We start from the raw sequence: 27,382 nt of genomic DNA, 5'->3' as shown, positions 1-27,382 counted from the left end.
GGCTTAGTTGCCCCGCAGCATGTGGGATCTTAGTGCCCCAACCAGGGATCAAACCCGTGTTCCCTGCATTGGAAGGTGGATTCTCAACCACTGGACCACCAGGGAAGTCCCCTCTACTATCTTTTAAATTCTGTATTTTTTCCTGCTCATCTTTGTTATTTCCTTCTTTCTGCTAGTTTTGGATTTAGTTTGCTCTTTTTCTAGTCCCTTAAGATGTAAAGTTAGTTTATTTGATTTGAGGTCTTTCTTCCTTTTTTATGTGGACATTTACAGCTATAAAATTCCCCTTAAGTACTGCTTTCACTGTGTCCCATAAGTTTTAGTATGTTGTGATTTCATTTTCATTTGTCTCAAAGTATTTTTAAATTTCCCTAGTGATTTCTTCTTTCATCCATTAGTTGTTTAAGAGTGAGCTTAAAAAAAAACAAAAAACTGAGCTAATTTCCATGTATTTGCAAAATTTCCAGCTTTCCTTATTTTACTGATTTCTAGCTTTCTTCCATTGTGTTCAGAGAAGATAGTTTGTATGATTTTGATCTTTTTAAACTTACTGAAAATTGGTTTATGGCCTAACGTGGTCTCTCCTGGAGAATGTTTTATGTGTCCTTGAGAAGATAATATATTCTGCTGTTGTTGGGTGGAGTGTTCTGTATATGTCTGTTAGGCCTGATTGCTTTATAGTGTTGTTCAAATCCTTTGTTACCTTATTGCTATTCTGTCCAGATGTCCCACTCATTATTTAAAGTAGGGTATTGAAGTCCTCAATGATAGAAATGTCTATTTATCTCTTCAATTCTATCAGTGTTTTAGATTCTTATTTTGGGGGGCTCTGTTGTTTGGGTGTGTACATGTTTATAGTTATTCTATCTTCTTGATAAATTGGCCTTTTAAATCAATATAAAATGTCTTTTGTGTGCATCTCTCTTTTTTTTCTTTGTGTCTCTTGTAACAATTTATGACTTAAGTTCTATTTTGTCTGATACTTGTATAGTTACTCCAGCTTTCTTTTGTTTACTATTTGCATGGAATATTTTCTTTTTTTTTTCATTTTCACCCTATTGTGTGTTGTATCTAAAGTGAGTCTTTGTAAGCAGCATGTGGTTGGCCTTTTTTTCTTACATCTTTTCTGCCAATCTGTGTCTTTAATTGGTCAGTTAACCCATTTGTACTTAAAGTGATTAGTGACAATGAAGGACTTATTTCTGCCATTGATAGTTTTCTATATGTCATATCTTTTTTTGTTTCTCAATTCCTCCAATATGGCCTTCTTTTGTGTTCGATTTTTTTCTATTGTACCATTTTGTTTCCCTCTTCATTTTCTTTTTTGTATATTTTTAAAGTTACTTTCTTAGTGATTACTCTGGGGATTACAGTTAATATCTTGAGTTTATAGCAATCTAATTTGAAATGATGCCAACTTAGCTTCATGAGCATACATTAAACTACATTTATTGTGGTCATCATTTTGCAGTATATATGAATATCAAATCATTATGTTGTATACCTGAAACTAATATAATGTTGTATATCAGTTATATCTCAATTAATAAAAAAGAGCATACATTAATTCCATTTCCCCTCTTTATGTTGTTATTGTCACAAATTACATCTTTATGCATCATGTACCTGTTACTGTAGATTTATAATTATTATTTTATGCATTTGTCTTTTAAATCATATAAGAAACAAATAGAGGAGTTACATACCAAAATTACGGTATACTATCTTGTGTATTTATCTATATAAACTTTGTAATGATCTTTTTTAAAATATGAAATCATTAAATTAAATTTTATTTTATATTGGGGTACGGTTGATTTACAGTGTTGTGTTTCAGGTGTACAGCAAAGTAGTTCAGTTATACATATACATATATCCATTCTTTTTCAGATTCTTTTCCCATATAGGTTATTACAGAATATTGAATAGAGTTCTCTGTGCTATACAGTAGGTCCTTGCTGATTATCTGTTTTATATATAGTAGTGTATATATGTTAATCTGAAACTCCTAATTTATCCCTCCCCCCACCTTTCCCCTTTGGTCACCATAAGTTTGTTTTTGAAGTCTGGGAGTCTGTTTCTGTTTTGTAAATAAGTTCATTTGTGTCATCTTTCTAGATATCATATGATATTTGTCTTTCTCTGCCTGACTTACTTTGCTTAGTATGGTAATCTCTAGGTCCATTCATGTTGCTGCAGATGGCATTATTTCATTCTTTATTATGGCTGAGTAATATTCCATTGTGTATATGTGTCACATCTTCTTTAACTATTCCTCTGTTGCTTCCATGTCCTGGCTATTGTAAATAGTGCTGCAGTGAACATTAGGGTGCATGTGTCTTTTTGAATTATGGTTTCCTCTGGATATATGCCCAGGAGTGGGATTGCTGGATCACATGATACTTCTATTTTTAGTTTGTTTAGGAACCTCCATAGTGTTCTCCATAGTGATTGTACCAATTTACATTCCCACCAACAGTGTAGGAGGGTTCCCTTTTCTCCACACCCTCTCTAGCATTTATTGTTTGTATACTTTTGATGATATAATGATCTTTATTTTTTTGTGTGACTTTGAGTTACCGCTCAGTATTCTTTCATTTTAGCCTTTCCCTTTCGTTTCCCTTTAGTATTTCTTATAGGGCAGGTGAACTGGTGATGAATTCCCTTAGCTTTTGTTGAGGAATGTCTTGATTTCTCTTTTATTTTAGAATTCTTTTTTTTTTTTAAACATTTCCCACGTATGGCTATTTATTTATTGGGTCTTTATTGCTGCATTGGGTCTTTGTTGCTGTGTGCGGGCTTTCTCTAGTTGCAGCGAGCGGGGGCTACTCTTCTTTGCAGTGCACGGGCTTCTCATTGTGGGCTGGCTTCTCTTGTTGCGGAGCACGGGCTCTAGGCGCATGGGCTTCAGGTGCATGGGCTTCAGGCACATGGGCTTCAGTAGTTGTGGCATGTGGGCTCAGTAGTTGTGGCTCGCAGGTTGTAGAGTGCAGGCTCAGCAGCTGTGGTGCGCGGGCTTAGTTGGTCCACAGCATGTGGGATCTTCCCAGACCAGGGCTCAAACCTGTGTCCCCTGCACAGGTGGATTGGCAAGTGGATTCTTAACCACTGCACCACCAGGTAAGTCCTATTTTAGAATTTTCGGTTGATAGTTTTTACCTTCAGCACTTTAAATGTATCATCCCCGGCCTTCTGGCCTCTATGGTTTCTGATGAGATATTGGCTGTTAATCTCATTGAGGGTCCCTCATATATGATGAGTTACTTCCTTTCTGTTGCTTTGAATATTCTCTTTGTTTTTCACCAGTTTGAATATAATGCACTTGGTGTGGAATTCTTTAGATTTATCCTGTTGAAGTTTGTTGAGCTTCTTGGATGTGTAGATTCATGTCTTTCATCTATTTGGACTGTTTTTGATGATTTTTTTCTTTAAATTTTTTTTTTTCCTCTTTTCTTCCTGGGACTCCCAGAATATGTGTGTTCATACATATGATGGTGTACCATAGGCCCTTTACACTCTGTTCATTTTTCTTTTTCTTTGTTTCTTTTTTGGTCATGCCACATGGCATACAAGATCCTAGTTCCCCAACCAGGGATTGAACCTGCACCCGCTGCAGTGGGAGCATGGAGTCTTAACCACTGGACTGCCAGGGAAGGCCCTCTTCATTCTTTTTTTTCATTCTTTTTTTAAAAAATTTATTTAATTTTAATTATTTTAAAAATATTTATATATTTATTTATTTTGGCTGCACTGGGTCTTAGTTGTGGCATGTGGGATCTTTTAGTTGCAACATGCAGACTTCTTAGCTGCATGCGGACTTCTTAGTTGTGGCATGCGAACTCTTAGTTGCAGCGTGCATGGGGGATCTAGTTCCCCAACCAGGGATCAAACCTGGGTCCCCTGCATTGGGAGCATGGAGTCTTACCCACTGGGCCACCAGGGAAGTCCCTTCATTTTTCTTTGTGCTCCTCAGCCTGAGTAATTTCTTTCTTTCTTTTTTTTGTTTTTTGAAGCAGAGTCTCAAAGAGATATTTATACACCCATATTCATGACAGCACTATTTGCAATAGCCAAATATCAGAAGTTACCCAAGGCTCCATGGACAGATGAATGGATAAACAAAATGTGATATATACACACTACTATATATAAAGTAGATAACTAAAAAGGACTTACGGTATAGCACAGGGAACTCTACTCAATACTCTATAATTCAGCCTGAGTAATTTCAATTTTCCTGTCTTCAAGTTCACTAACTCTTTCTTCTGCCTGGTTGAATCTGATATTGAACCCCTCTAGTGAATTTTTAATTCCAGCTATTGTACTTTTTTGTACAGAATTTCTGCTTGGTTCCTTTTTATACTTCCTGTCTTTCTGTTGCTATTTTGTACTTATTCATACATTGTTCTCCTGGTTTCCTTTAGTTATTTGTCCATGGTTTCCTTCAGCTCTTTGAGCATATTAAAGACAGTTAACTTAAATCTTTGTCTAGTAAGTCTAGTATCTGGGCTTGCTAGAGGATGGTTTCAGTCAATTTCTTTTTTCCTGTGAATAGGCTGTACTTTCCTTTGTCTTTGTATGCTTCGTAATTTTTTCTTAATTGAAGTATAGTTAAGTCCCTGTGTTACGCAGTAAATCCTTGTTGCTTATCTATTTTATTTATAGTAGTTTGTATCTGTTAATTGCATACTCCTAATTTATCCCTCCTTACTCCCTTTACCTTTTGCTAACCGTGAGTTTGTTTTCTATGTCTATGAGTCTGTTTCTGTTTTGCCTATAGATTCATTTTTATTATCTTTTTAGATTCCACGTATAAGTGATATCATATAATATTTGTCTTTCTCTGTCTGATTTACTTCACTTAGTATAATTTTCTCCAGGTCCATCCATGTAGCTGCAAATGGCAATATTTAATTCTTTTTTATGACTGAGTAGTATTCCATTTTGTGTGTGTGTGTGTGTGTGTGTTTGTGTATCTACATATATCATATCTTCTTAAACCAATCATTTGTTGATGAGTACTTGGGTCCTTTCCATGTCTTGGCTATTGTAAATAGTGCTGCATGTATCTTTTCGAATAATAGTTTTTGTCTTTTCTGGATATATGCCCAGGAGCAGGATTGCTGGATCTTATGGTAGCTCTATTTTTAGTTTTTTGAGGAAGCTCCATAATTTTTTTCACAGTGGCTGCATCATTTACATTCCCACCAACAGTGTAGGAGGGTTCCTTTTTCTCCACACCCTCTCCAGCATTTATTGTTTGTAGACTTTTTGATGATAGCCATTTTTACTGGTGTGAGGTGATACCTCATTGTGGTTTTGATTTTCATATCTCTAATAATTGGCAACATTGAGTATTTTTTCATGTGCTTGTATGCTTTGTAATTTTTTGTTGAGAACTGGACATTTTGAGTATTGTAATGTGGTAACTCTGGAAATCAGATTCTACTCCCTTCTTAGAGATTACTGTCATTACTGGATGAAAGCTGCAGTTGTCTCTAAGTTTAGTGACTCTTCCAAACTAGTTTTGCAAAGACTATATTCCTTGCTGTATATGGTCACTGAAGTCGCTTCTGTTATCTCCACCCCATCAGTGACTTGACAGAGATTTCCTTAAATGCCTGGATCCAATAAGAAAAGACAAGGAAAAAAGAGAGTGTTCTCTTTTTTTGAATCTCTTCATCTCACTTTGTTAGGGAAGCCACTTCAGCCATGGGGGTTGAAACAATGGTGAGCCTCTTTGCCAGCTCCTCAGCAGTCAAAAGCAGTGATCAAGACACATAACCTTGGGAGTTCCCTGGTGGCCTAGTGGTTAGGATTCTGGGCTTTCACTGCTGTAGCCTGGGTTCAGTTCCTGGTTGGGGAACTGAGATCCGGATGCAAGCTGTGTAGTGTGGCCAAAAAAAAAAAAGAAAGAAAGACACATAACCTTTATTTTTGGAGGACAAGATCCCTATTGCCCACCCTAGCACCAGCAAGCTGCAACAGGATCTTGGGCTGTTGTTCCCACTGCTGCCTCCCATGGGACTGGGAGCTGGAGGATGATAGGTGCTATGCCAAATGCTGAAATTAAATAAAATTTACCAGCCTCTTTCTTCATCAGGCACTCCCTTGGATGCTGAAAGTGTTGGACTGGATTCCAGAGTTTCAAAGTAATTACTCTAAGCATTTCTTGCCAGCTCAATAGCTCTTTTGGTGAAAGGACCAATTCCTAGAGCTTCCTACTCTGCTATCTTCCATGACCTCTGTCCTTAATCTACAATAGCCTTTTAAATGGTCCAACCCTGCTTTTAACTCTGCACGCACCACCCCCCACCCAGTCTATTGTCTACACTGAAACCTTTGTGTGTGGGTATTTTGTTCATTTAAATAAAAAATAATTTCAGACTTGTGGAAGATTTGCAAAAATAATCTGAAGAATTTCTGCATACCCTTCTTCCGGATTCCTTAAATGTTAACTTTTACTAAGTTTGCTTTAGCTCTCTGCCTATCTCTTTTCAGACACCTAGAATTATTCTTTTCCTGAACTATTAAAGAGTAAGTTGCAGATATGATGCCCCTTAACACCTAAATACTTCAATGTGCCTTTTTTTGAAACAAGAAATTCTCTTAATGAAACCACAGTACGATGATCAAAATCAGGAACTCGACACTGGCACAATACCATTATCGAGCTATGGAACTTATTCACATTTCGCTAGTCATCTCATGTCAGTCATCTGACATGTCTTTCTTGTCCTTTAATCTAGAATAGTTCCTGAGTCTTTCTTTGTATTTTCATGGCATTGACAGTTCGATGAATACAGGGCAGTTTGTTTGGGTTTGTTGTTTTCTCATGATTTTGGGTTTGTTGTTTTCTCATGATTAAATTCAGTTAATGCACTTTGGGTAGTAATACCTAAGAAGTGATGCTGAATTCTTCTCTGTGTATCATATTAGGATACACATGCTATTGCTTGGTTCCATCACTGGCAATGTTAACTTTGGCCATTTAGTGAAAGTGGCATATGCCAGTTTTCTCCCTTGTAAATTTGTCTTTTGTAATTGATAAGTATCTTGTGGGGAGATACTTCGAGACTATGTAAATATCCTATTACTTTTCAAACTTTTACCTATCAGTTTTAGTGTTTATTGATGATTCTTGCCCTAATCAGTTATCATTATGATGGTTGCTAATAGATGATTTTCTAATTATATCCTTCCTTCTAAATTGGTTAGTTGGCTTTCTACTATATGAAAGAGCTTTTCCAAATACGTGCATCCCTATCTTCATAGCAGCACTATTTACAATAGCCAAGACTTGGAAACAACCTAAATGTCCATCAACAAAGGAATGGATAAAGAAGATGTCGTATACATATACAATGAAATATGACTCAGCAATAGAAAAGAATGAAATAATGCCATTTGCAGCAACATGGATGGGCCTAGAGATTATCATACTAAGCAAAGTAAGTCAGAAAGAGAAAGACAAATATCACAAATAAGTGATATCACTTATATATAGAATCTAAAATACAACATAAATGAACATATCTACGAAACCGAAATAGACTCACAGACATAGAGAACAGACTTGTGGTTGCCAAGGGGGAGAGGGAGGTGGGGGAGGGAAGTACTGGGAGTTTGGGGTTAGCAGATGCAAACTATTATATATAGGATGGGGGAACTATATTCAATATCCTGTGATAAACCATAATGGAAAAGACTATGAAAAAGAATTTATATATATATGTGTGTGTGTATATATATATATATATATAACTGAATCACTTTTTTAAAAAAAGAGCTTTTCCTTCTTATTTATTTCTATCAGTGTAGCCTCATAGATTCTTACTTTATTCAGTAGATTGCAGTCTTTTACTATCACTGTATATTTTGATCAATTGTTCCAGATTTGGCCAGAGGAACCCCTTCAGGCTGGCTCCACACAGCAGCCTGTAAAAATTAAAGTCTTCTTAATGCCTTTTGTCCTAACATAACTATCAATAGCACCCTCCTTTACTCACCAGTGTCCCTGTTTGAGTGATAAATTATATGATTATCTTACTTAAAATGTAAACCAGATCATGTTACTTTTCTCTTGGAAACGCTCCAGTGATTTTGCATCTCACTTTGAATAAAAGCTTCAGTTCTGGCATTGCTCCACATGTGGTGCCTCTGTGACCATCTTGTCCGTGTCTACCCTTCTCCTTGCTGCTGACCCCAGCCACATCTAGCCTTCTTTCGGTTCCTCAAATGCTATGCACACTCCCACCTCAGGGCCTTTGTATTTGCTGTAACTCTTCCTGAGATAGTCTTCTACATTCCTCACTTCCTTTAGGTTTCTGCCTAAATGTCACTTTATCAGAGAGGCCTTCTCTAACTACCTTCACATGAAATAGCAAGCATCTCCTTCCGCTCACACCAGCACTCTGCCTTCTCTGTTCTTTATCTTTTCTGCAATATTTGATGTGTTATTCATTTGTTTGCCTCTTTCCCCAACTAGAATAAATGTTCCTTGAAGGCAGAGACTTTGTTCTGTTCTCTGCTGTATCCCTAGTACCTTAGAAGAGTGTCTAGTAAATAGTTTGTGCTGATTTGTTGAGTGAATGAACTGAACTCACTTTGACTCTGTTTTGTTTCAAAGGCAAGTACAATAGTATAGCCATTTCTGAGGCAGCTGTTTCTCTCCATTCACATTGATCTTTGTTTCTTTTTTGCTGTGCTACTTTTTCAGTACTGTTTACTTTCATTTTTTTCCCCTTCAGCTGTCACCTATCCATCTTCCAAAGCTTCATCTTTTTGTCCTGAGTTAAATCAGTTGTTACTAACTGTTCCTTTTCTTTCCCTTTCATTCAGAGTCCCTTATGATGGACAGATGAAATTCCTCCCTTTGTCACAAAATTTATCCACTACTTTTTAAAAAAATGGCACTGCTGTAAAAATATAAAGAAGTGAGTAAGAATGTTTAACTCCAAATTCAGGATACTGTTGCCTCTGAGAGTTGAAGGGGGCTATAACTGAGGAAGTATACAGAGGGCTTTAACTGTTAATGCTCTATTTCTTAAGCTGAGTGGAGTATACACAGGTATTTGTTATACTTTTTTTTTTTAAACCTTTTTATATGTCTGAAATACTGCATAATAAATTTAAGGAAAAAAGTCTCTACTGCGTGATCTATTGCTGGCTAGCTTTCCTCATCTTTAAAATCGTCCTATCCCATTTGTTGTTTTGTTACTAAAGGTCTATAGATGTTTCTTTTTATATATATATAAATTTATTTATTTATTTATTTATTTTTGGCCGTGTTGGGTCTTTGTTGCTGTGCGTGGGCTTTCTCTAGTTGCGGGAGTGGGAGCTACTCTTTGTTGCAGTGTGCGGGTTTCTCATTGCGGTGGCTTCTCTTGTTGTGGAGCATAGGCTCTAGGTGCGAGGGCTTCAGTAGTTGTGGCACACAGGCTCAGTAGTTGTGGCTCACGGGCTCTAGAGCACAGGCTCAGTAGTTGTGGTGCACGGGCTTAGTTGGTCCGCGGCATGTGGGATCTTCCCGGACCAGGGCTTGAACCCATATCCCCTGCACTGGCAGGCGGATTCTCAACCACTGCGCCACCAGGGAAGCCCCTATAAATATTTCTTTGCTTTCTTAGTTTTCTTGCCCTCTTATAATTCTTATGGAAGATGACCTACAGTCCAATAATGTTGCCATTCCTTACTTATTCTACTTTATTACCTTCTTTTTCTTTTTTCCACCTCCTCCTATCCTGCCCTCATTCTTTATCTGCCTTGTTGGCAGTAGTTTCCAGTTGTAGCTGGTAGTTGACTCTCACTATGCATCATCAGGCTAGAATCTGGGAGAAAAATTCATTTGGGACTTTGGATACACGAATCAGCGTTCTCATTTTTATTTCACCACTAGTTCATGTTTGGTACGCACAGCAATTCCTGGTTGATTCAGTTAGGCACTAAGCAAATTTTTATTCACCCATTTAACAAATATTTGAGTGCCTTCTATGTGCTAGGTTTTCTACAGCTTGATTCTGTAGCTTTGAGTCTTTATCATATGCTCCCTTATGCAGGTGCTGTGTCTAGTGCTATGGTGATTAAAAGACAAATCAAGCAGGTTCTTGTTCTCTATTTGCTTACAATTTGGTAGAGAAGATAAGACTTGAATATAAATATGTATGATGCAGGCTAGAAATTGGTATGCCAGAAACACTTATAAAGTGCTATAGGAGTTCAGAACATAGAAATACTACTTCTACCTTCTGAAGGTGGTATCTCAAGAGTAAGATTTGGTCATGCAAAGTTGGAGAATCTATTCCAGGCAGAGGGATTGTAGGAATAATTGAATTGCTGGATTATGAAGTTTGTGCATCTTCATAAAAAATAATACTAAATTGTTTTTCCAGGTATACTTTAAGTGTTTTGGTTGTTCTGTATCCTAGCCAGTATTTTATTTAGTCAGAATTTTAATTTTTGTCAATCTAGTGGGTGTGGATTTTATTGTGGTTTTAATTTGTATTCTCCTGATTTCCTGTGAGTCTGAGCACCTTTTCATATGTTATGTTATTTATGTTGTCTCCTGAGAAGTAATTATTCAAGTTTTTATTTGTGGGGAGCAGAGGGATTGGTCTTTTTTATATTAATTTATAGGAATTTAAAATATATTTTGGATCCTCATCTTTTATCATTTATGTGTATAGCTGGTATCTTCTCCTGGCTTATGGCTTATCATTTCATTTTATGTGTCACTGGTTCCAAAGTTATTAATTTAGTGTATTATAATTTATCAATCTTCTCTTTTATGGTATATGACATTAATGTCTAAGAAATTCTTGCCTACTCTAAGGCCATAGAATTATTCTTTTTTTTTTTTTTTTCTGTGGTACGCGGGCCTCTCACTGTTGTGGCCTGTCCCGTTGCGGAGCACAAGCTCCGGACGCACAGGCTCAGCGGCCATGGCTCATGGGACCAGCCGCTCCGCGGCATGTGGCATCTTCCCGGACCGGGGCACGAACCCGCGTCCCCTGCATCGGCAGGCGGACTCTCAACCACTGCGCCACCAGGGAAGCCCCCAGAATTATTCTTTTATATTGTCTTCTAAAAGTTTTACAGTTTTGCTTTTCACACTTAAATCTTTAATCCACTTAGTTTTTTTGTTTTTGTTTGTGTTTTTTTTTTTTTGAGTGCACCATGCAGCTTGTGGGATCTTATTTCCCCAACCAGGGATTGAGTCCGGGGCATGGCAGTGAAAGAGCCAAGTCCTAACCACTGGACCTCTAGGGAACTCTTTTTTTTGGCTGTGTTGGGACTTTGTTGCTGCACGGGGGCTTTTCTCTAGTTGCGGAAAGCGGGGGCTACTCTTCATTGCGGTGCACGGGCCTCTCATTGAGTGGCTTCTCTTGTTGCAGAGCACGGGCTCTAGGTGCAGGCTTCAGTAGCTGTGGCTTGTGGGCTCTAGAGCCCAGGCTCAGTAGTTGTGGCGCACGGGCTTAGTTGCTCCGTGGCATGTGGAATCTTCCCGGACCAGGACTCGAACCCGTGTCCCCTGCATTGGCCGGCGGACTCTTAACCACTGCACCACCAGGGAAGCCCCCAGAATTGTTTTTTTTACTTGAATTTTGTATTGGGTATTGTTAAGGATCCAATTTCATTTTTCCCCATATAGATATCCAGTTTTTCCAACATTGTTAATTAAAAAGTCAGTCCTTTTTTCACTGACCAGTGATATCAGCTCTGTCATAAATCAAATTTTTGTATATGTGGGGTCAGTTTATGGGTTCTGTATTCGTGAAATAGTTTAATTTGTCTATCTGAGTCAATACCATTCTGTCTTAATTACTAAAAACTTCGAAATAATATTTGATATCTGACAGGGTAAATTTCTTATGTTTTTTCTTCTTAAGGAGTATCTTGGCTATTCTTGGTTTTGTTAATTGATAAAATTTTAGAATCAACTTGTCAAGTTGAATCTGTTGGGATATTGAGTGGGATAGAATCTACAGATCAGTTTGGGAAAAATTGACATCTTTATAATATTCAGTCTTTCAGTCCTTGAACATGATATAACTCTCTATTTAAGACTTACCTGAATATTTCATAAATCTGTCCCTACTTTCATTACTCATTCAGATTCTCATTATTTCTTACCCAGACTGTTGCCTTAGCTTTAAACTGATCTCCCCCTATCTTTTGTCTCCTTTTTCCAAGAGGCAACCTAGCATAGTGAGATCTGGAGCTAGATTTAGGAGTATGAATTCTGGTTCTATCAGGATTAGACAAGTTCCTTAACCTCTGTTGCTTTAATTTAAAATAGAAATAATAGTACCCACCTCATGAGGTTCTTATGAAAATTAAATGAGTTAATATACGTATTATAAAACAATTAGGACAGTGTTAGGCAAAGAGTAAATGCTCAATAAATGCCAGCTGTTATTATTGCTGTGATTTAAATTCTAGTAGTCTGACTCCAGTGCCTACACTCTTAATTCCTATACTTTACTGAAAGGAAGATGAGTTCAAGATACATTTTTCAGATAAAAATTCATAGGACTTGTTAATGGGCATGAGATAAGGGAAAAGTATCAATCTAGGATTCCTTCAAGGGTTCTAGTTTGAGCATTCTGATGAATCGTTTGCCATCCAGTACAAGGGTGGGAGGACTGGGGGGAGGGGAGGTAGGCTGAGCAGGTTTGGAGGAGGATTGAGAGTTCTCTTTTGGACCTGGCCCATTTGATATCCTTGAGAGACATCAAAGAGGCAATGTTAGATAGGTATTTAAATATGGAATTTGGAGTTCAAAATAGAAGTCTGGACCTAGTAGATATGTTTGGGAGTCATCAGAATAAGGTATTATTTAAGTGTATGGGAATTAATGAGATCATCTGGGAGTGTAGAAAGAGAAGAGCCAAAATCAAGTCCTGAGGTTTTATGGAGGAAGAGGGGTTGCCACAAGGGAGTTGAGGAGGCATTGCTGGTGAGGTAGGAAGAAAATTAGGAGAGGATATTCAGGAGGCCAGAGAGGAGAATAGCCAGTGTAGGAGTTACAGCTATGGTTTTTGTTTTTGTTTTTTAATATTTATTTAGGCTGCACCGGGTCTTAGCTGGGCACGCGGGATCTTCGTCGTGGCATGCGGGATCTTTAGTTGTGGCATGCGGACTTCTTAGTTGCGGCATGCAACCAGGGATCGAATCTGGGCCCCCTGCCTTGGGAGTTCGGAGTCTTACCCACTGGACCACCGGGGAAGTCCCAGTTAAAGCTATGTTGAATGCTGCTGAGAGTCGAAGTAAGATGAGCCCAGAGAAGTGACTTTTAGTTTGGCTACATGGAAATCATTGGTGACTAAGACAAGCACTTTCCATGGGGAGTGAAAACCTAACTGTCATGGTTTGAGGAATGAATCAGAGATGAGGAAATGGACACTCTGAATACATATAGATAATTTTAGTTATGAAAGATACAAAGTATAGTAGTAGTTGAAGGGAGATGTGAGAAGATTTTTTTTTTTGTTAAAGATGGGAGATACTCAAACGTGAATATATGCTAATGGGTATAATCCAATAAAGGGAGATTGATGGTACATGCATGGGGACAAACAAGGGAATAAAGTTCTTGGGAATTGAGAATGCATGGATTGTAAGTCTGTGGGTAAGGATTAGCCTTTCCTAGGAGGAGGAATTTTGCGTTCATTGTATCAGGAGCAAAAGAAAAGATGCTTTCAAGGTTTGTAGGTTTGGTAGTGAAAGATGCTTAGAAATATTGTATGAGAGATTTAATTAGTAAAATTGTATGTGGGGAGGCAGTTGTAAGTAACATACAAATACTCAGAAGCTCTTCACAGCGGTGGTAGACAGCCAAGTGCTCAATAGAGATTTGATAATAAATGATAGCAGCATTTTCTGGACTATTCATCCACAAGTATAACCCAATCATTGCTGAGTAACCTAATTATAAAGACCTGGATTTTCTAATGGGATTATTACTATTCCTATTATTACTGTTGTTGTAATCATTTAAACAGTATTTATTGAGTACCTACTACGGCCAGGCTTTGTTAATACTAGGATGACAAGACAGGTGAGGTCCTTGCACTCTTTGGAGTTTGCATTCTTATGGGAGGAGTAGTAAATAGATAGGTAGGTAGATAGATAGAAAACAGATAGATAGACAGACGGATATATAGACAAGGAAATTTCAGAAAAAAGTGCCCTGATGAAAATGCGTACAATCTGCTTTAGGTAGAGTGACCAGGAATGTCTCTGTGTAGACCCGACAGTATAGCAGAGACCTGAAGGATGAAAATGAGCCAGGCAGGCAGAATTCTGGAAGTTCAGCTTCTGGACAGAGGAATCAACCATTGCAAAAGCTTTGAGCCCTTTTTGTGAAATCAGTTAATTGACACTATCGTTCTGTTCGTATGAATTGCACAGATAGCCACGTGTGGAGTATTAGCGTGCACCACCTTTAGAAATATCTTCGGGGCGTTGAACAGGAGCTCTTGATCACATTTTTTCCTCAGGATAATGTTTTGAACAGGTGCTGCTTTATGCCAGGCATTGAGTGATAATAAAGAAGGATAAAACTTGGATAAAATTTGTTTACTGTTTCCTCTCTGCCTAAAACAGTGCCAGGCCCATAAGTGCACACAAAATATTGAGTGAATGGATAAATAAACTTGGATTTATATTTGCTATTTACTAGCCGTTTAACCATGGGCAAATTATTTAACATCTCAAATTACTTGATCCTCAGTTTCTTCAACTGGCAAAGAAGGAGGGGAGACAGTTGCTCCTACCCCACAGTGTTATTGTGTGGATTAAGTGCTAGTTTACGTGTAAAAAATCAATGGTAGTAGTTGAGTGGGAGTGGAGAGGAGCAAGGGAAGAGAGCTACAGTTTGTCAGCTGAAACTTTTAAAGAGGGAAAAGAGAGGTGGGGAGTATAATGAGAGATGAGACTGAACAAGTAACCTGGGTCGTTTGGAAGGGCCTTGAGTGCTGTGTTGAGGAGCTAGTGCTTTATCACGATTTCATTGGGAAGCCACTGAAGCATTGTAAACAGAGTAGTGACATTTTAGATTTACATTTTTAAAGGTTACTCTGGCTGTAGATTGGAGGATAATGATAAAAAGCTAGTTATCATTCCTGAGAAGGGTTGAAGCTTAGTGAACTGGGTGTCTTTTGCTCTGCATATCCTTAGAAATGCAAATTAATTCTCTATCATCTGTTTATTCATCTATCTACCTACCTACCTATCCGCCTTCTCTACAAGAGGAAGGGAGCAAATAACAGATCTGCTTTGACTGCATCATCTCCAGGGAATATGTTGGCCATTTTAGAAGAAAGGACCTTCCTCAAAGATGTGGTCTGAAGGAGGAGAAATTTTCATAAGCCCTGCCACTGTGAGCATAAAGGGGAGCGGGATAGCTAAAGTCTTTTTACCATTTCATGGGACTGGTATTCTGATACTTTAGGATTTCCCCAAAAGTCATTAGTGGTTAAAGCGTTAACAAACAGAAAAATGTCTGTGTTTGTCTTTCACTGCAGGGAGGAACGGGGGACTAGGGCGATTGTCCAGCTTTGAAGCTAGCTAGCTGGGCTTGGTAGCGGGGATGGAATGAGCGAGGCACAAGAACCTCAAAGGTGGTGAGTGATTCTTGCTAGTGAAGAGGGAGGGAAGCTTAACTGCAAAACAAAGACAAAAACACAAACAAAAACAAAAGAACTGGTAGACATTTTGGACCTGAAAAGAAGCTTTGAGGTTCGGCAATATAAGGGGCTAAGCGTGGTTTCCCTTAGTCACAGGAAAACAAAAACAAAAAACTATTGTTGTTTTCCCAGATAGGTCATAATATGATGCTGGATATCAGATCTTTGAATACTGAAATGGGAACTCTATTTTTTTTATATCAAAACTGCCAGATTCCCTGGAATATAGAACCCATGGTTGTCATCCATCACCTAAATGAGAAGAGTCGGTGATTTCAGAAATTTAATGAAAGAGCCTGGTACTAATGATGCCACAGGGGATGTTTTCAATTAGCAGTGTTTTAATGAGATTTGTAGGCTGTAGGAGCTAATCCTGTAATGTTGGAAAAAAACAGAAAGCAGGCCTATATCTGGCAAATCTCCTGAGGTCGGGCTTTGCTGATTCAGGTTGCTTTGACTAAACTTTTAATATCTCACAAGCTCTCTGGAAGTAAATTTGTATCTGATATTGGTCAGATACTTTTCAGCTTCCAAAGTAAGTAAGGCTTCTAGACAGATTTGAAATGAGAAGTTTTTAGTGACTTTCTAAGTTAAAGGAAAATAAAAAACATTGCTTATAGAAGGAAATAAGTGGTAATTGGCAAATAATTCAGCATGGTAGAAATGAGGGAGATTCAAGAACTTGGAGGGGGACTTCCCTGGTGGTCCAGTTGCTAAGACTCCACACTCCCAATGCAGGGGGCCCGGGTTCGATCCCTGGTCAGGGAACTAGATCCCACATTCTGCAACTACAGATCCCGCGTGCTGCAACTAAAAAGATCCCGTGTGCCACAACCAAGACCCAGTGCAGCCAAATAAATATTTAAAACAACAACAACAACAACAAAGACTTGGAGGGAAAAAAGAAATTAGCTTCATTTTTGGGTAAACTTTGAGATGTACATAATAAATGACAACAATTCAAATTTCTGGTCTCTTAACTGCTGAAGAATGGTTTATACCTAGAAGCATTTCTTAAAGTGTTTAAAGAACATTAAGCCCAGTATTGAGATCTAGAAAAAAGTTCCAGAAACAGTATTCATAAAGAAAGACTGTCAGATGACCAGTATCTCTTTCAAGGACATCATCAGCATAAAATCCAGATGTGTTGTTTTTATCTACTGCTTCCTTGTGTTTGGAGGTCATACCGAACAGTCCCTTTTCCAGGTTTGAAGTTGAAGTTTGAAGTTCCAGGGGAGTAGAGTTAAGCTACTCGGTAGAGTTGTATAAAGCACCTACCATAAACATAGTAGGCCCTGTTGAGTTACGTAATCTTTACTATTTTTAAATAATTCATTTATGCTTCCTCAAGTATGAGTAATACTGTAAGGACAATGAACTGGAATGTAGGAAAACACTAGGTGTTTGTAGAATAATTTAGTAAGATTTGTTGCTGTGCAGAGATAGAAATTTAGATGACAGTGTTGCTCTGTGCTCTGTAAGGGGATCTTATCTATAACTTTTTTTTTTTTGCGGTATGCGGGCCTCTCACTGTTGTGGCCTCTCCTGTTGCGGAGCACAGGCTCCGGACGCGCAGGCTCAGCGGCCATGGCTCACAGGCCTAGCCGCTCCGTGGTGTGTGGGATCTTCCTGGACTTGGGCACGAACCCGTGTCCCCTGCATTGGCAGGCGGACTCTCAACCACTGTGCCACCAGGGAAGCCCTATAACTTTTTTATTTAAATTAATTAATTAATTTATGTTTGGCTACATTGGGCTTTGTTGCTGTGCATGGGCTTCTCTCTAGTTGTGGTGAGTGGGGGCTACTCTTTGTTGTGGTGCGTGGGCTTTTAATTGCGGTGGCTTCTCTTGTGGAGCACGGGCTCTAGATGCATGGGCTTCAGTAGTTGTGGCATGCAGGCTCAGTAATTGTGGCTCATGGGCTCTAGAATGCAGACTCATAGTCGTGGTGCACGGGCTTAGTTGCTTCGCGGCATGTGGCATCTTCCCGGAGCAGGGCTCGAACCTGTGTCCCCTGCATTGGCAGGCGGATTCTTAACCACTGCGCCACCAGGAAAGCCCCTCAGACTTCACTTTTGATGAAACCTGGTATCAGCATTTTTGGCAGCCATGTTACATTGCTTGTCTCACAAATAATTTTTTTTTTTTAAGTCCTGGTCTTTCTCACATACATTGGGCCATTTTGTTGTTGCTGTTGTTAGTACCAAGTGCCTGACTTTATATTTATCCTTATTACATTTTATCCTGTTAGATTTAGCCTCCTATTCCAGCCAATTAGAATTACTTTAAAAGTTGATCCTATCATATATGAAATTGCTTTCCCATCCCAGATTCCTGTCATTTGCATATTTGATCATCGTCCTCTTTAGTGTCCTCATCGAGGTCATTTATTTCTAAAACATGTTGCAGAGGACAGGTTTCTCTGGGGTCCTGTGGCATATCACTAAACCTTCTTCTAGACTTACCTGCACTCTAGGTGCAGTTGTGTAGTTATCTTAAAGCCACTTAACTTATAGAATTCATATTTTTCACCTTCAACAAGGATCTCAAGAGAGACTGGTTTATGCATTGTTGAAATCCAGATATATTTATGCTTATAGCATTCCCTGGTCAAACCATATTCAAAAAGGAAAATGAGATAGTTTGGTTATGGCTTCCAGTGATTCTTGGTGCCCTGCCTAAATAACTCATGAACTATTCTTTGAATAACCTTTTCTGCAGTCTTGCCTTGGACTTCATATCAGATCGCTCTGGTATAAGGTAGGAAGCATATACTCTTTTTTCATTTTGAAAATTGCTACTATAGACATAAAAAGCTAATATGATATTTGGCATTATCAGAATCATGAGATTTGTCTGAGTTTACACACAGAGTGTCACCAATGGATCTCATCTGCACATTCTTTGATTCTCCTGGTATATAATTTCATCCAGGTATATAATTTCATTCCAGGTACTTTTTGATAGTCTTATGTATCATGATCTATTAATCCCATATTTGGTGGTCTTTTTCTATTCTCAAGATGGTTTTTCTTTACAGAAAAGATAGAAGAAAAAACAGGAATTGAGATGTTCTTCTGTCTCTGCTTTATATTAATTAGTAATATGCCATTTACATCAAAGAGTGTACCTGTGCCTTCTCTGTTTTGCAAGCCTCAGCACATTCTGGGCTTCAGCTCAAGCTTGCTTCTTATGTATATTGTTGCCACTTTCTAAAAAATGGTTTCTTTCCTTTTATATATTTAGTTTTCTTGTGCATGTCCTTCTAAGTCTTGAGTTGATTGGTGACCTTTCCATCCAGTCTCTTTAGATACCTCCCTTCTTTTCTCCCTCTATCTCAGATAATGTGGGATTGGCAGATTTCATTTTTGAGAACTTTTTCCCGTCTCAGACCTTGAACTTGAGTCCTGCCTTCACTGTTTGAAGCCTGCTCTCACTGTGTTCCTTCTTCTTCCAGCCTACCTGGTTTGGTTGCTTTCTTTTGAGGCTCTCACCACTTCCTCTTTTCTGATCAGTTTCTCTTTCTGAACCTAAGTTGATTGGTCAAACTTAGGTTCAGAATTATAATTCTACTTATTCTGCCATCTGGGTGATAGAACAATTAGCAAGGCAAATTTTTTACTATATATGCTGCTTTCTAGTTGAATGAGATTTTTCACCAGATGCTCAGGTAGCAAAAATCTTTTACCACTTTGTGACAGAGGGCTCCTACCAAGAAAGTCAGTTAATTTCACCATTACTCGGTAGTTAGGGCATCTCACTGGCTTCATGTTAAAACTTGCAGGGCTATCTCTCCTGGCCAGGTGTCCTCCCTGACCTGCCCTTCCATCCTTCCCACAAATCCAAGGAAATCAGTCTGCTGTCCTCTCCTCTTTAAAAGTGTTATGACCAATTATTTACTGGATATTTTTTTCTTTTGAAGCTGACCCCAGTGTAGGGTGTAGTCTTTTCAGTTCTTGCCTTTTCATTCTGTAACTAACATAGGGATATTGACATGTTTTATTTCATGTTTTATTTTCATAATGATGGAGTCTAAATAAGTGTTATAAATAGGGAAGTTAGAAGTTCATGGCATTTTTAAAAAAAATAAATTTATTTATTTATTTTTGGCTGAATTGGGTCTTTGTTGCTACGCGTGGGCTTTCTCTAGTTGGCAGCGAGCAGGGGCTACTCTTCATTGTGGTGCGAGGGCTTCTCATTTCTGTGGCTTTGCTGTAGAGCACGGGCTCTAGGTGTGCAGGCTTCAGTAGCTGTGGCTTGCAGGCTCTAGAGCACAGGCTCATGGCACATGGGTTTAGTTACTCCGCGGCACGTGGGATCTTCCCAGACCAGGTCTCGAACCCGTGTCCCCGGCATTGGCAGACGGATTCTTAACCACTGCACCATCAGGGAAGCCCAGAAGTTCATGGCATCTTATTGTCCCAAGGTAGTTTCTAATTTCCTTAGGTGCTGTGGACATCTGTCTGTTTGCCTCTTACTCAAGGTAAAGTTCATCAAACCTCACCCTCCCTTTACTCCAGGCTCTCTAGAAGAGGGTTTCAAGAGATGGTAAGCCTGGGGGAGAAGGTTAAACCATAGCTGTGCATTAGTAGAGACCATTAAGAGGCTGTCTTGTGTCACAGGGTAACTTATACCTCAGAGGACCCTGAAGCAGCTCTTCATGGAATCCCAGTTACGTACAGGAAAGATCATACCTGATATTGTTTCTGTTCCTCAGTTACTTCCACTCAAATGCTTTCTGCTAGGCCTCTACTCTCAGGTGTGGATTTCTGCTTAGCAGTGCACATTTTTAACATATACTTATCTTTAACAGGTAAGATTTCTATATCCTTATATTTGATCAGAGTTACTGTGAGATGCTGAAAATTCGAAAGTGATTAAAATGTATTAGGGCTGGACTTCCCTGGTGGTGCAGTAGTTGGGAATCCGCCTGCCAGTGCAGGGGGCACGGTTTTGAGCCCTGGTCCGGGAAGATCCCCCATGCCGTGGAGCAGCTAAGCCCCTGCACCACAACTACTGAACCTGCGCTCTAGAGCCTGCGAGCCACAACTACTGAGCCCGTGTGCCTAGAGCCCATGCTCCGCAACGAGAAGCCACTGCAATGAGAAGTCCACGCATGCAACAAAGAGCGGCCCCCGCTCACTGCAACTAGAGAAAGCCTGTGTGCAGCAATGAAGACCCAATGCAGCCAAAAATAAATAAATAAAGTTATTTTAAAAAAATGTATTAGGGCTGAATATTCTGGAGGAACAAATAAAAATATAAATCATGTCAACACGTATTTACTAAACACACAAAAGAGAAGTTACTCCCTTTAAATAGCTCATGTTTCATTGGAATGAATTAAGTATATGAGGCAATCAAAGAATATAATAAAATGCTGAATTATACATTGGTAGCAACTACTTAGAGTCCACTAGAGTTGGTTTTCCAAATCTGTACTCAATTTATGTCTGAGAAGGAGCAGCCTTCTGTATTTCTACAATTGTTTCTCGCTGAATTTGTTTGTTATAGTTTTGTTGTAAACGGGCCTAGAGCTGGGTTTGCCAGTGACCTTTAGCCTCCACCTCTGGGGATGTGGAACTGAGTGGTATTCTTGCTCCTGCAGCAGAGTGAAAGCAACACAGTGTGGTGGGAACATGAGTAATTCAAATATACTGGAGCATTTTAGATTTTAAAATCTCTCATGAGATAACACAGTTTTGTGTATTTCGGTTGGCTGTGCTGTTTTGAGGTAATTTTAGGGGTAACTTTTAGAATCAATTTTAGAATTCCGGCCTCAAGTGACAGTCCTTTGCTTAGTCGTGAGGGGTTAGGTGTAATGCCATATTATATTGAGAAGACTAGGAACTGTTGTTATATATTAACCTTACTAGGCACTGATACTTGAGAAGAAGAAAAACCCCTACATTCATAATGTTTCAGCTGTTGCTATGTTGCAAAATCCAGTTTGCCTTGATTCCTGGTAATAGCCACTAATCTTTCAAGGAATTATCAGATATGGTGCATTTGAGGATGATAAGGCAACAAAGTCTCCTAAAGACTAATTCACGTTTAATTTTGTAGTGTTTTGCTTTATTTTCTATACTGTTTGCTGTGGGAGCAGTGGTAGCTTCCTGATTTTGAGAAGAGGAAGAACTGGGACAGTACTTTTTTAGAAACCCCAGTGCTTCTACAGTTTTGTATAATCTCAAGGGAACAATAGTATGTTTCGCCTGACAAATTAATATGGACAGAAAGAAGGATCCCCCGCCTTCTCCACTCTTAACCCCACCCCTGTAAGCAAAACACACACACCTTCAGGCCTAAGGAAGAGGAAAAGCACCCTTTGTTTTTCTTGCCTTTGAAATACTTTTTAGCAACCAGAAACCTGTGTTTCATAAACACTGGTTTGTATCTCTGCTGACTGGATTCAACTCATAACATGTCTTTGCTATTTAGACATCAGCAGAAAGAGAAATTTCTTTTTTTCTAACCCTCCTTTTTTTTTTAACATTCATGCCATTAAATTTTTATTGTACCTATGTGTATTCTTAGGTCAATAATGAGAACATTTGCTGCTTGTTTTATATTCCAGTAAGAATTTATAATCTTATATATATGATTCATATGATTGCAGTCACTTTTCTATTAATTGTTGTTTTTGCCTGAATGTAATAACCTTATAATCTAATGTTTGGGGATAATGTAGACCGCTGAGGGATATAGGTGCATATAAAGAATGCCTTTCCATCTGTAGATAGTAAAATTGATTTTGATCTCTTTGTTTTACAGTATAAGCATAATATTTAAATTACAGGTAAAGGTTTGAGTGTATTTCATTTTGAATGTGGGGAATGTTGACAGGAATCACTGGATCCCTGACCTCTAACCCTTTAGAATCTCAATTGGTTTTTTTATGTTATGTATCTGTTGCCTTTCTTTTATACCTGGAAGTACACTGTGGCCTATACATATTTTTTCTATTTAAAAAAAAAACTTCATTGTAGAAAATTTGAAACATATATAAACAAAACAGTGTAATGAACCCTCTTGTACCTATCCCCCAGCTTTAAAAATTACGTTACTACTCTTTTATCATTTATACCATTTCCCATCCTCCAGTCAATAATTTATTTTGTTCTTTTAGGTAAAATTTATATGGATTGAAATGCACAAATTTCAGCTGTACAGTTACAACCATGTAACCCACACACATCTAAACATAATATAGAACACTTTTCTCTCCCCAGGAAGTTCCCTGTATACCTTCCAAGTCAGTCCCCACCCTGCTAGCAAGCCACTGTTCTCTTTAATTTTGCCTGTTTTAGAACATCATGTAAATGGGATCATGCATGATATATTCTTTTTTTCTGGCTTCTTTTGTTCAGTATCATGTCTGTGAGATTCATCCATTTTGTTGCATTCCTTGTTTTGCTGAGTAGTATTCCATTGTATGAGTATACCATAGTTTGTAATCCATTTTCTTAATTATGAACATTTGGATTCTTTCCAGTTTTTGCTTTTATGCTATGGACATTCATGTACAAGTCTGTGGTTGGTCTTATATTTTCATTTCTCTTGGGTAAATACATATGAGTAGAATTGCTGGATCAAGGGGCACATGCATGTTTACTCTTGTAAGAGACTGCCTAACCTTTTTCTAAAGTGGTTGTATCATTTTACATTCCTACTGGCAAAGTATGAGAGTCCTAGTTAGTCTACAGCCTTGCCAATATTTGGGTTGTCATTCTTTTTCATTTTAAATGTTCTAGTGAGTATATGTACATATTTTTTAAATTAAAATACATTTCATTTTGAGAATTTCATGGCATGTCTTGAGATAATTTGAAATACTCTTTAATTTGGTACAGCTCTTAAGATCCTTTTAAAGTTTGATCTGGACTGAATGCTGATCACAACAGTTGGTCTCCAAGGCCCAGAATATTCTTTCTCACTAACCATGGCTAGGACTTCTGAGGGGGAAAACAAATTTTTTTTTAACATCTTTATTGCAGTATAATTGCTTTACAATGGTGTGTTAGTTTCTGCTGTATAACAAAGTGAATCAGTTATACATATACATATATCCCCATATCTCCTCCCTCTTGCGTCTCCCTCCCACCCTCCCTATCCCACCCCTCTAGGTGGTCACAAAGCACCAAGCTGATCTCCCTGTGCTATGCAACTGCTTCCCACTATCTATTTTACATTTGGTAGTATATATAAGTCCATGCCACTCTCTCACTTCGTTCCAGCTTACCCTTCCTCCTCCCCGTGTCCTCAAGTCCATTCTCTACATCTGCGTCTTTATTCCTGTCCTGCCCCTAGGTTCTTCATAACCTTTTTTTTTTTTTTTGGATTCCATATATATGTGTTAGCATATGGTATTTGTTTTTCTCTTTCTGAATTACTTAACTCTGTATGATAGACTCTAGGTCCATCCACCTCACTACAAATCTCAATTTTGTTTCTTTTTATGGCTGAGTAATATTCCATTGTATATATATGCCACATCTTATTTATCCATTCATCTGTCGATGGACACTTAGGTTGCTTCCATGTCCTGGCCACTGTAAATAGAGCTGCAGTGAACATTGTGGTACATGACTCTTTTTGAATTATGGTTTTCTCAGGGTATATGCCCAGCAGTGGGACTGCTGGGTCATATGGTAGTTCTATTTTTAGTTTTTAAAGGAACCTCCATACTGTTCTCCATAGTGGCTGTATCAGTTTACCTTCCCACCAACAGTGCAAGAGGGTTCCCTTTTCTCCACACCCTCTCCAGCATTTACTGTTTGTAGATTTTTTGATGATGGCTATTCTGACTGGTGTGAGGTGATACCTTATTGTAGTTTTGATTTGCATTTCTCTAATGATTAGTGATGTTGAGCATTCTTTCATGTGTTTAGTGGCCATCTGTATTATCTTCTTTGGAGAAGTGTCTGTTCAGGTCTTCTGCTCATTTTTGGATTGGGTTGTTTGGTTTTTTGATATTGAGCTGCATGAGCTGCTTGTAAATTTTGAAGATTAATCCTTTGTCAGTTGCTTCATTTGCAAATATCTTCTCCCATTCTGAGGGTTGTCTTTTCATCTTGTTTATGGTTTCCTTTGCTGTGCAAAAGCTTTTAAGTTTCATTAGGTCCCATTTGTTGTTTTTGTTTTTATTTCCATTACTCTAGGAGGTGGGTCAAAAAGGATCTTGCTGTGATTTCTGTCATAGAGTGTTCTGCCTATGATTCCCTCTAAGAGTTTGATAGTGTCTGGCCTTACATTTAGGCCTTTAATCCATTTTGAGTTTATTTTTGTGTATGGTGTTAGGGAGTGTTCTAATTTCATTCTTTTACATGTAGGTGTCCAGTTTTCCCAGCACCACTTATTGAAGAGGCTGTCTTTTCTCCATTGTATATTCTTGCCTCCTTTATCAAAAATAATGTGACCAGGGCTTCTCTGGTGGTGCAGTGGTTGATAGTCCGTCTGCCGATGCAGGGGACACGGGTTCGTGCCCCGGTCCGGGAAGATCCCACATGCTGCGGAGCGGCTGGGTCCGTGAGCCATGGCCGCTGAGCCTGCGCATCCGGAGCCTGTGCTCCGCAACGGGAGAGGCCACGGCAGTAAGAGGCCCACGTACCGCAAAAAAAAAAAAAAAAAAAGGTGACCATATGTGTGTGGGTTTATCTCTGGGCTTTCTATCCTGTTCCATTGATCTATATTTCTGTTTTTGTGCCAGTACCATACTGTCTTGATTACTGTAGCTTTGTAGTATAGTCTGAAGTCAGGGAGCCTGATTTCTCCAGCTCCATTTTTCTTTCTCAAGATTGCTTTGGCTATTCGGGGTCTTTTGTGTTTCCGTACAAATTGCGAAATTTTTTGTTCTAGTTCTGTGAAAAATGCCATTGGTGGTTTGATAGGGATTGCCTTGAATCTGTAGATTGCTTTGGGTAGTATAGTCATTTTCACAATGTTGATTCTTCCAATCCAAGAACATGGTATATCTCTCCCTGAGGGGAAATTATTTCTAATCTTTTCCATCCATTTTAGCCCCTTATTGTTTCTGAAATATTTTCTCATATATTTACTCTTTGCAGCAAATGTGGTTCCCATTTTATAGATGAAGGAATGAAGACTTAAGAGAGCTTGCCCAAGATTTGCCCAAAGGTTCTAGAGACTGAAAGCTAGGATTCAAACTTGGTCCAGTACATAAGAATGAGCAACATATTAGAATTCATTGGATGTGTCTCTTTGGTTTGCAAGTTTAGATAAACTGAGAAGTATAAGAAGCTTTTTCTTGGAGGAGATAGCTGGTAGGGATATATCAATATTAGTTGTATTCCACAGAATGTAAACTGACCTTGAAATATATACTGGTCATTGATTTGTGCTTTTCATGTGGTTTCTTGGAATTTGGGTTATTGTTTTAATCCTTAGAGTAGATGAGCTGATGTGGTTATAAAGATTCTGCAGTTGGTACCTTTCTGGGAACAAATACATTACTGAGTGTCGTAAATTGACATCTGGGAACTCTGCATACAATTTTCAGAGCCCTTTTAGGAGCCCCTGTCTATGATTCCTAGAAACACTCTCTTTGGACACTTAAGTGGTTTTAGTAGTGAATGTCTGTCATTGCCCACATTGTTGTGGTCAGAGGGATATTACAGCAGGTAATCTGAATGGTTAGGAAGAAACTTCTCCAAGGTGTGTCATGTTTATGGTTTTCCAAAGCGAATTGCAGTTAAATGGTTTCATTAATAAATCGGCTCTTACAGCATTGTCAGATGTTAAAGTAAGTCATTTGTTTGTTTTATTTCAGTGATGTCCTAGCATTGCCCATTTTTAAGCAAGAAGAGTCAAGTTTGCCTCCAGATAATGAGAATAAAATCCTCCCTTTTCAATATGTGCTTTGTGCTGCCACCTCTCCAGCAGTGAAACTCCATGATGAAACCCTGACATATCTCAATCAAGGTTAGATATGGTGTTATTCATTAGTATTACTGCAGACCTGCTGGATTCATGGTATTTAATTAGGTACACTTATATGTAAAAAGTACATCTCTCTAGTGTGACCTGTTAAAGTCAAAGCCTCAGTGTCGTATTTGATATATATTACTGGTTTCTTTTGTCTACCTGTCCATTTTTAGTTCCAGTCTCCCTCTTTCTAATCCATGTTCCCTGGACATCCCCAGTGGTCACTGTCTGAGAAGTATTACTGTATCCAGCTCTGTTATTTACCAGTTGTGTGGCCTTGGACAAGTTGATTAAATTCTGTGTTTCAATTTCCTTATATGTGAAACTGGAATTGATAATACCTTAGAGAATTGTATCAGTTAAATGATATAATTTATGAAAACACTTAGCACTGTGCCTAGCATAAAGTAAAGGATTATGGTTGTTACTAATACTAATAATGTTATATACTCTTGTATATTCAGCCAACTGAATTTCATTCTTTCTGAATCTTGGGAAGTTAATTTCTGATGAATATAATATGTAGTTACTTTTTGTTCTAGGCCAGTCTTATGAAATCCGAATGCTAGACAATAGGAAACTTGGAGAACTTCCAGAAATTAATGGCAAGTTGGTGAAGGTAAAAGAAAACAAGTAAATCATTCCTCTCCATAATATCCTCTTACTGACCCTTTTTGGATTAATATTTTTTCTTTCATAAAGGGCTTGGGGGCAGCTCTTACCTGCTACAGTTTGCTAGCAGAGTGGTAA

General features: G+C 38.5%; 1 protein-coding gene across 4 annotated transcripts in view; it reads left to right on the top strand.

Moving 5' to 3' along the window:
- The window catches only part of TFCP2 (transcription factor CP2), a 51,335-nt gene that overhangs the window by 7,994 nt on the left and 15,959 nt on the right, over positions 1–27,382 (top strand). For 3 of the 4 annotated variants that reach the window (XM_022572157.3, XM_022572156.2, XM_022572155.2), the window contains exons 2-3: positions 26,478–26,629; positions 27,175–27,251. In XM_022572157.3, the coding sequence (XP_022427865.1) occupies positions 26,478–26,629; positions 27,175–27,251 (229 nt within the window). Of the gene's footprint in view, positions 1–7,885; positions 7,971–16,216; positions 16,225–26,477; positions 26,630–27,174; positions 27,252–27,382 lie in introns of all 4 variants that reach the window. The other variant, XM_089920722.1, reaches the window with a different exon arrangement.

Source organism: Delphinapterus leucas, chromosome 11, assembly GCF_059928025.1.
Source record: "Delphinapterus leucas isolate spDelLeu-1000000601 "Yukka" chromosome 11, BTC_Dleu_Yukka2, whole genome shotgun sequence".
Classification (NCBI taxonomy): Eukaryota; Metazoa; Chordata; class Mammalia; order Artiodactyla; family Monodontidae; genus Delphinapterus; species Delphinapterus leucas.
The sequence above is the reverse complement of the archived record's forward strand: the minus strand, read 5'-3'. Positions and strand labels throughout refer to the sequence as shown.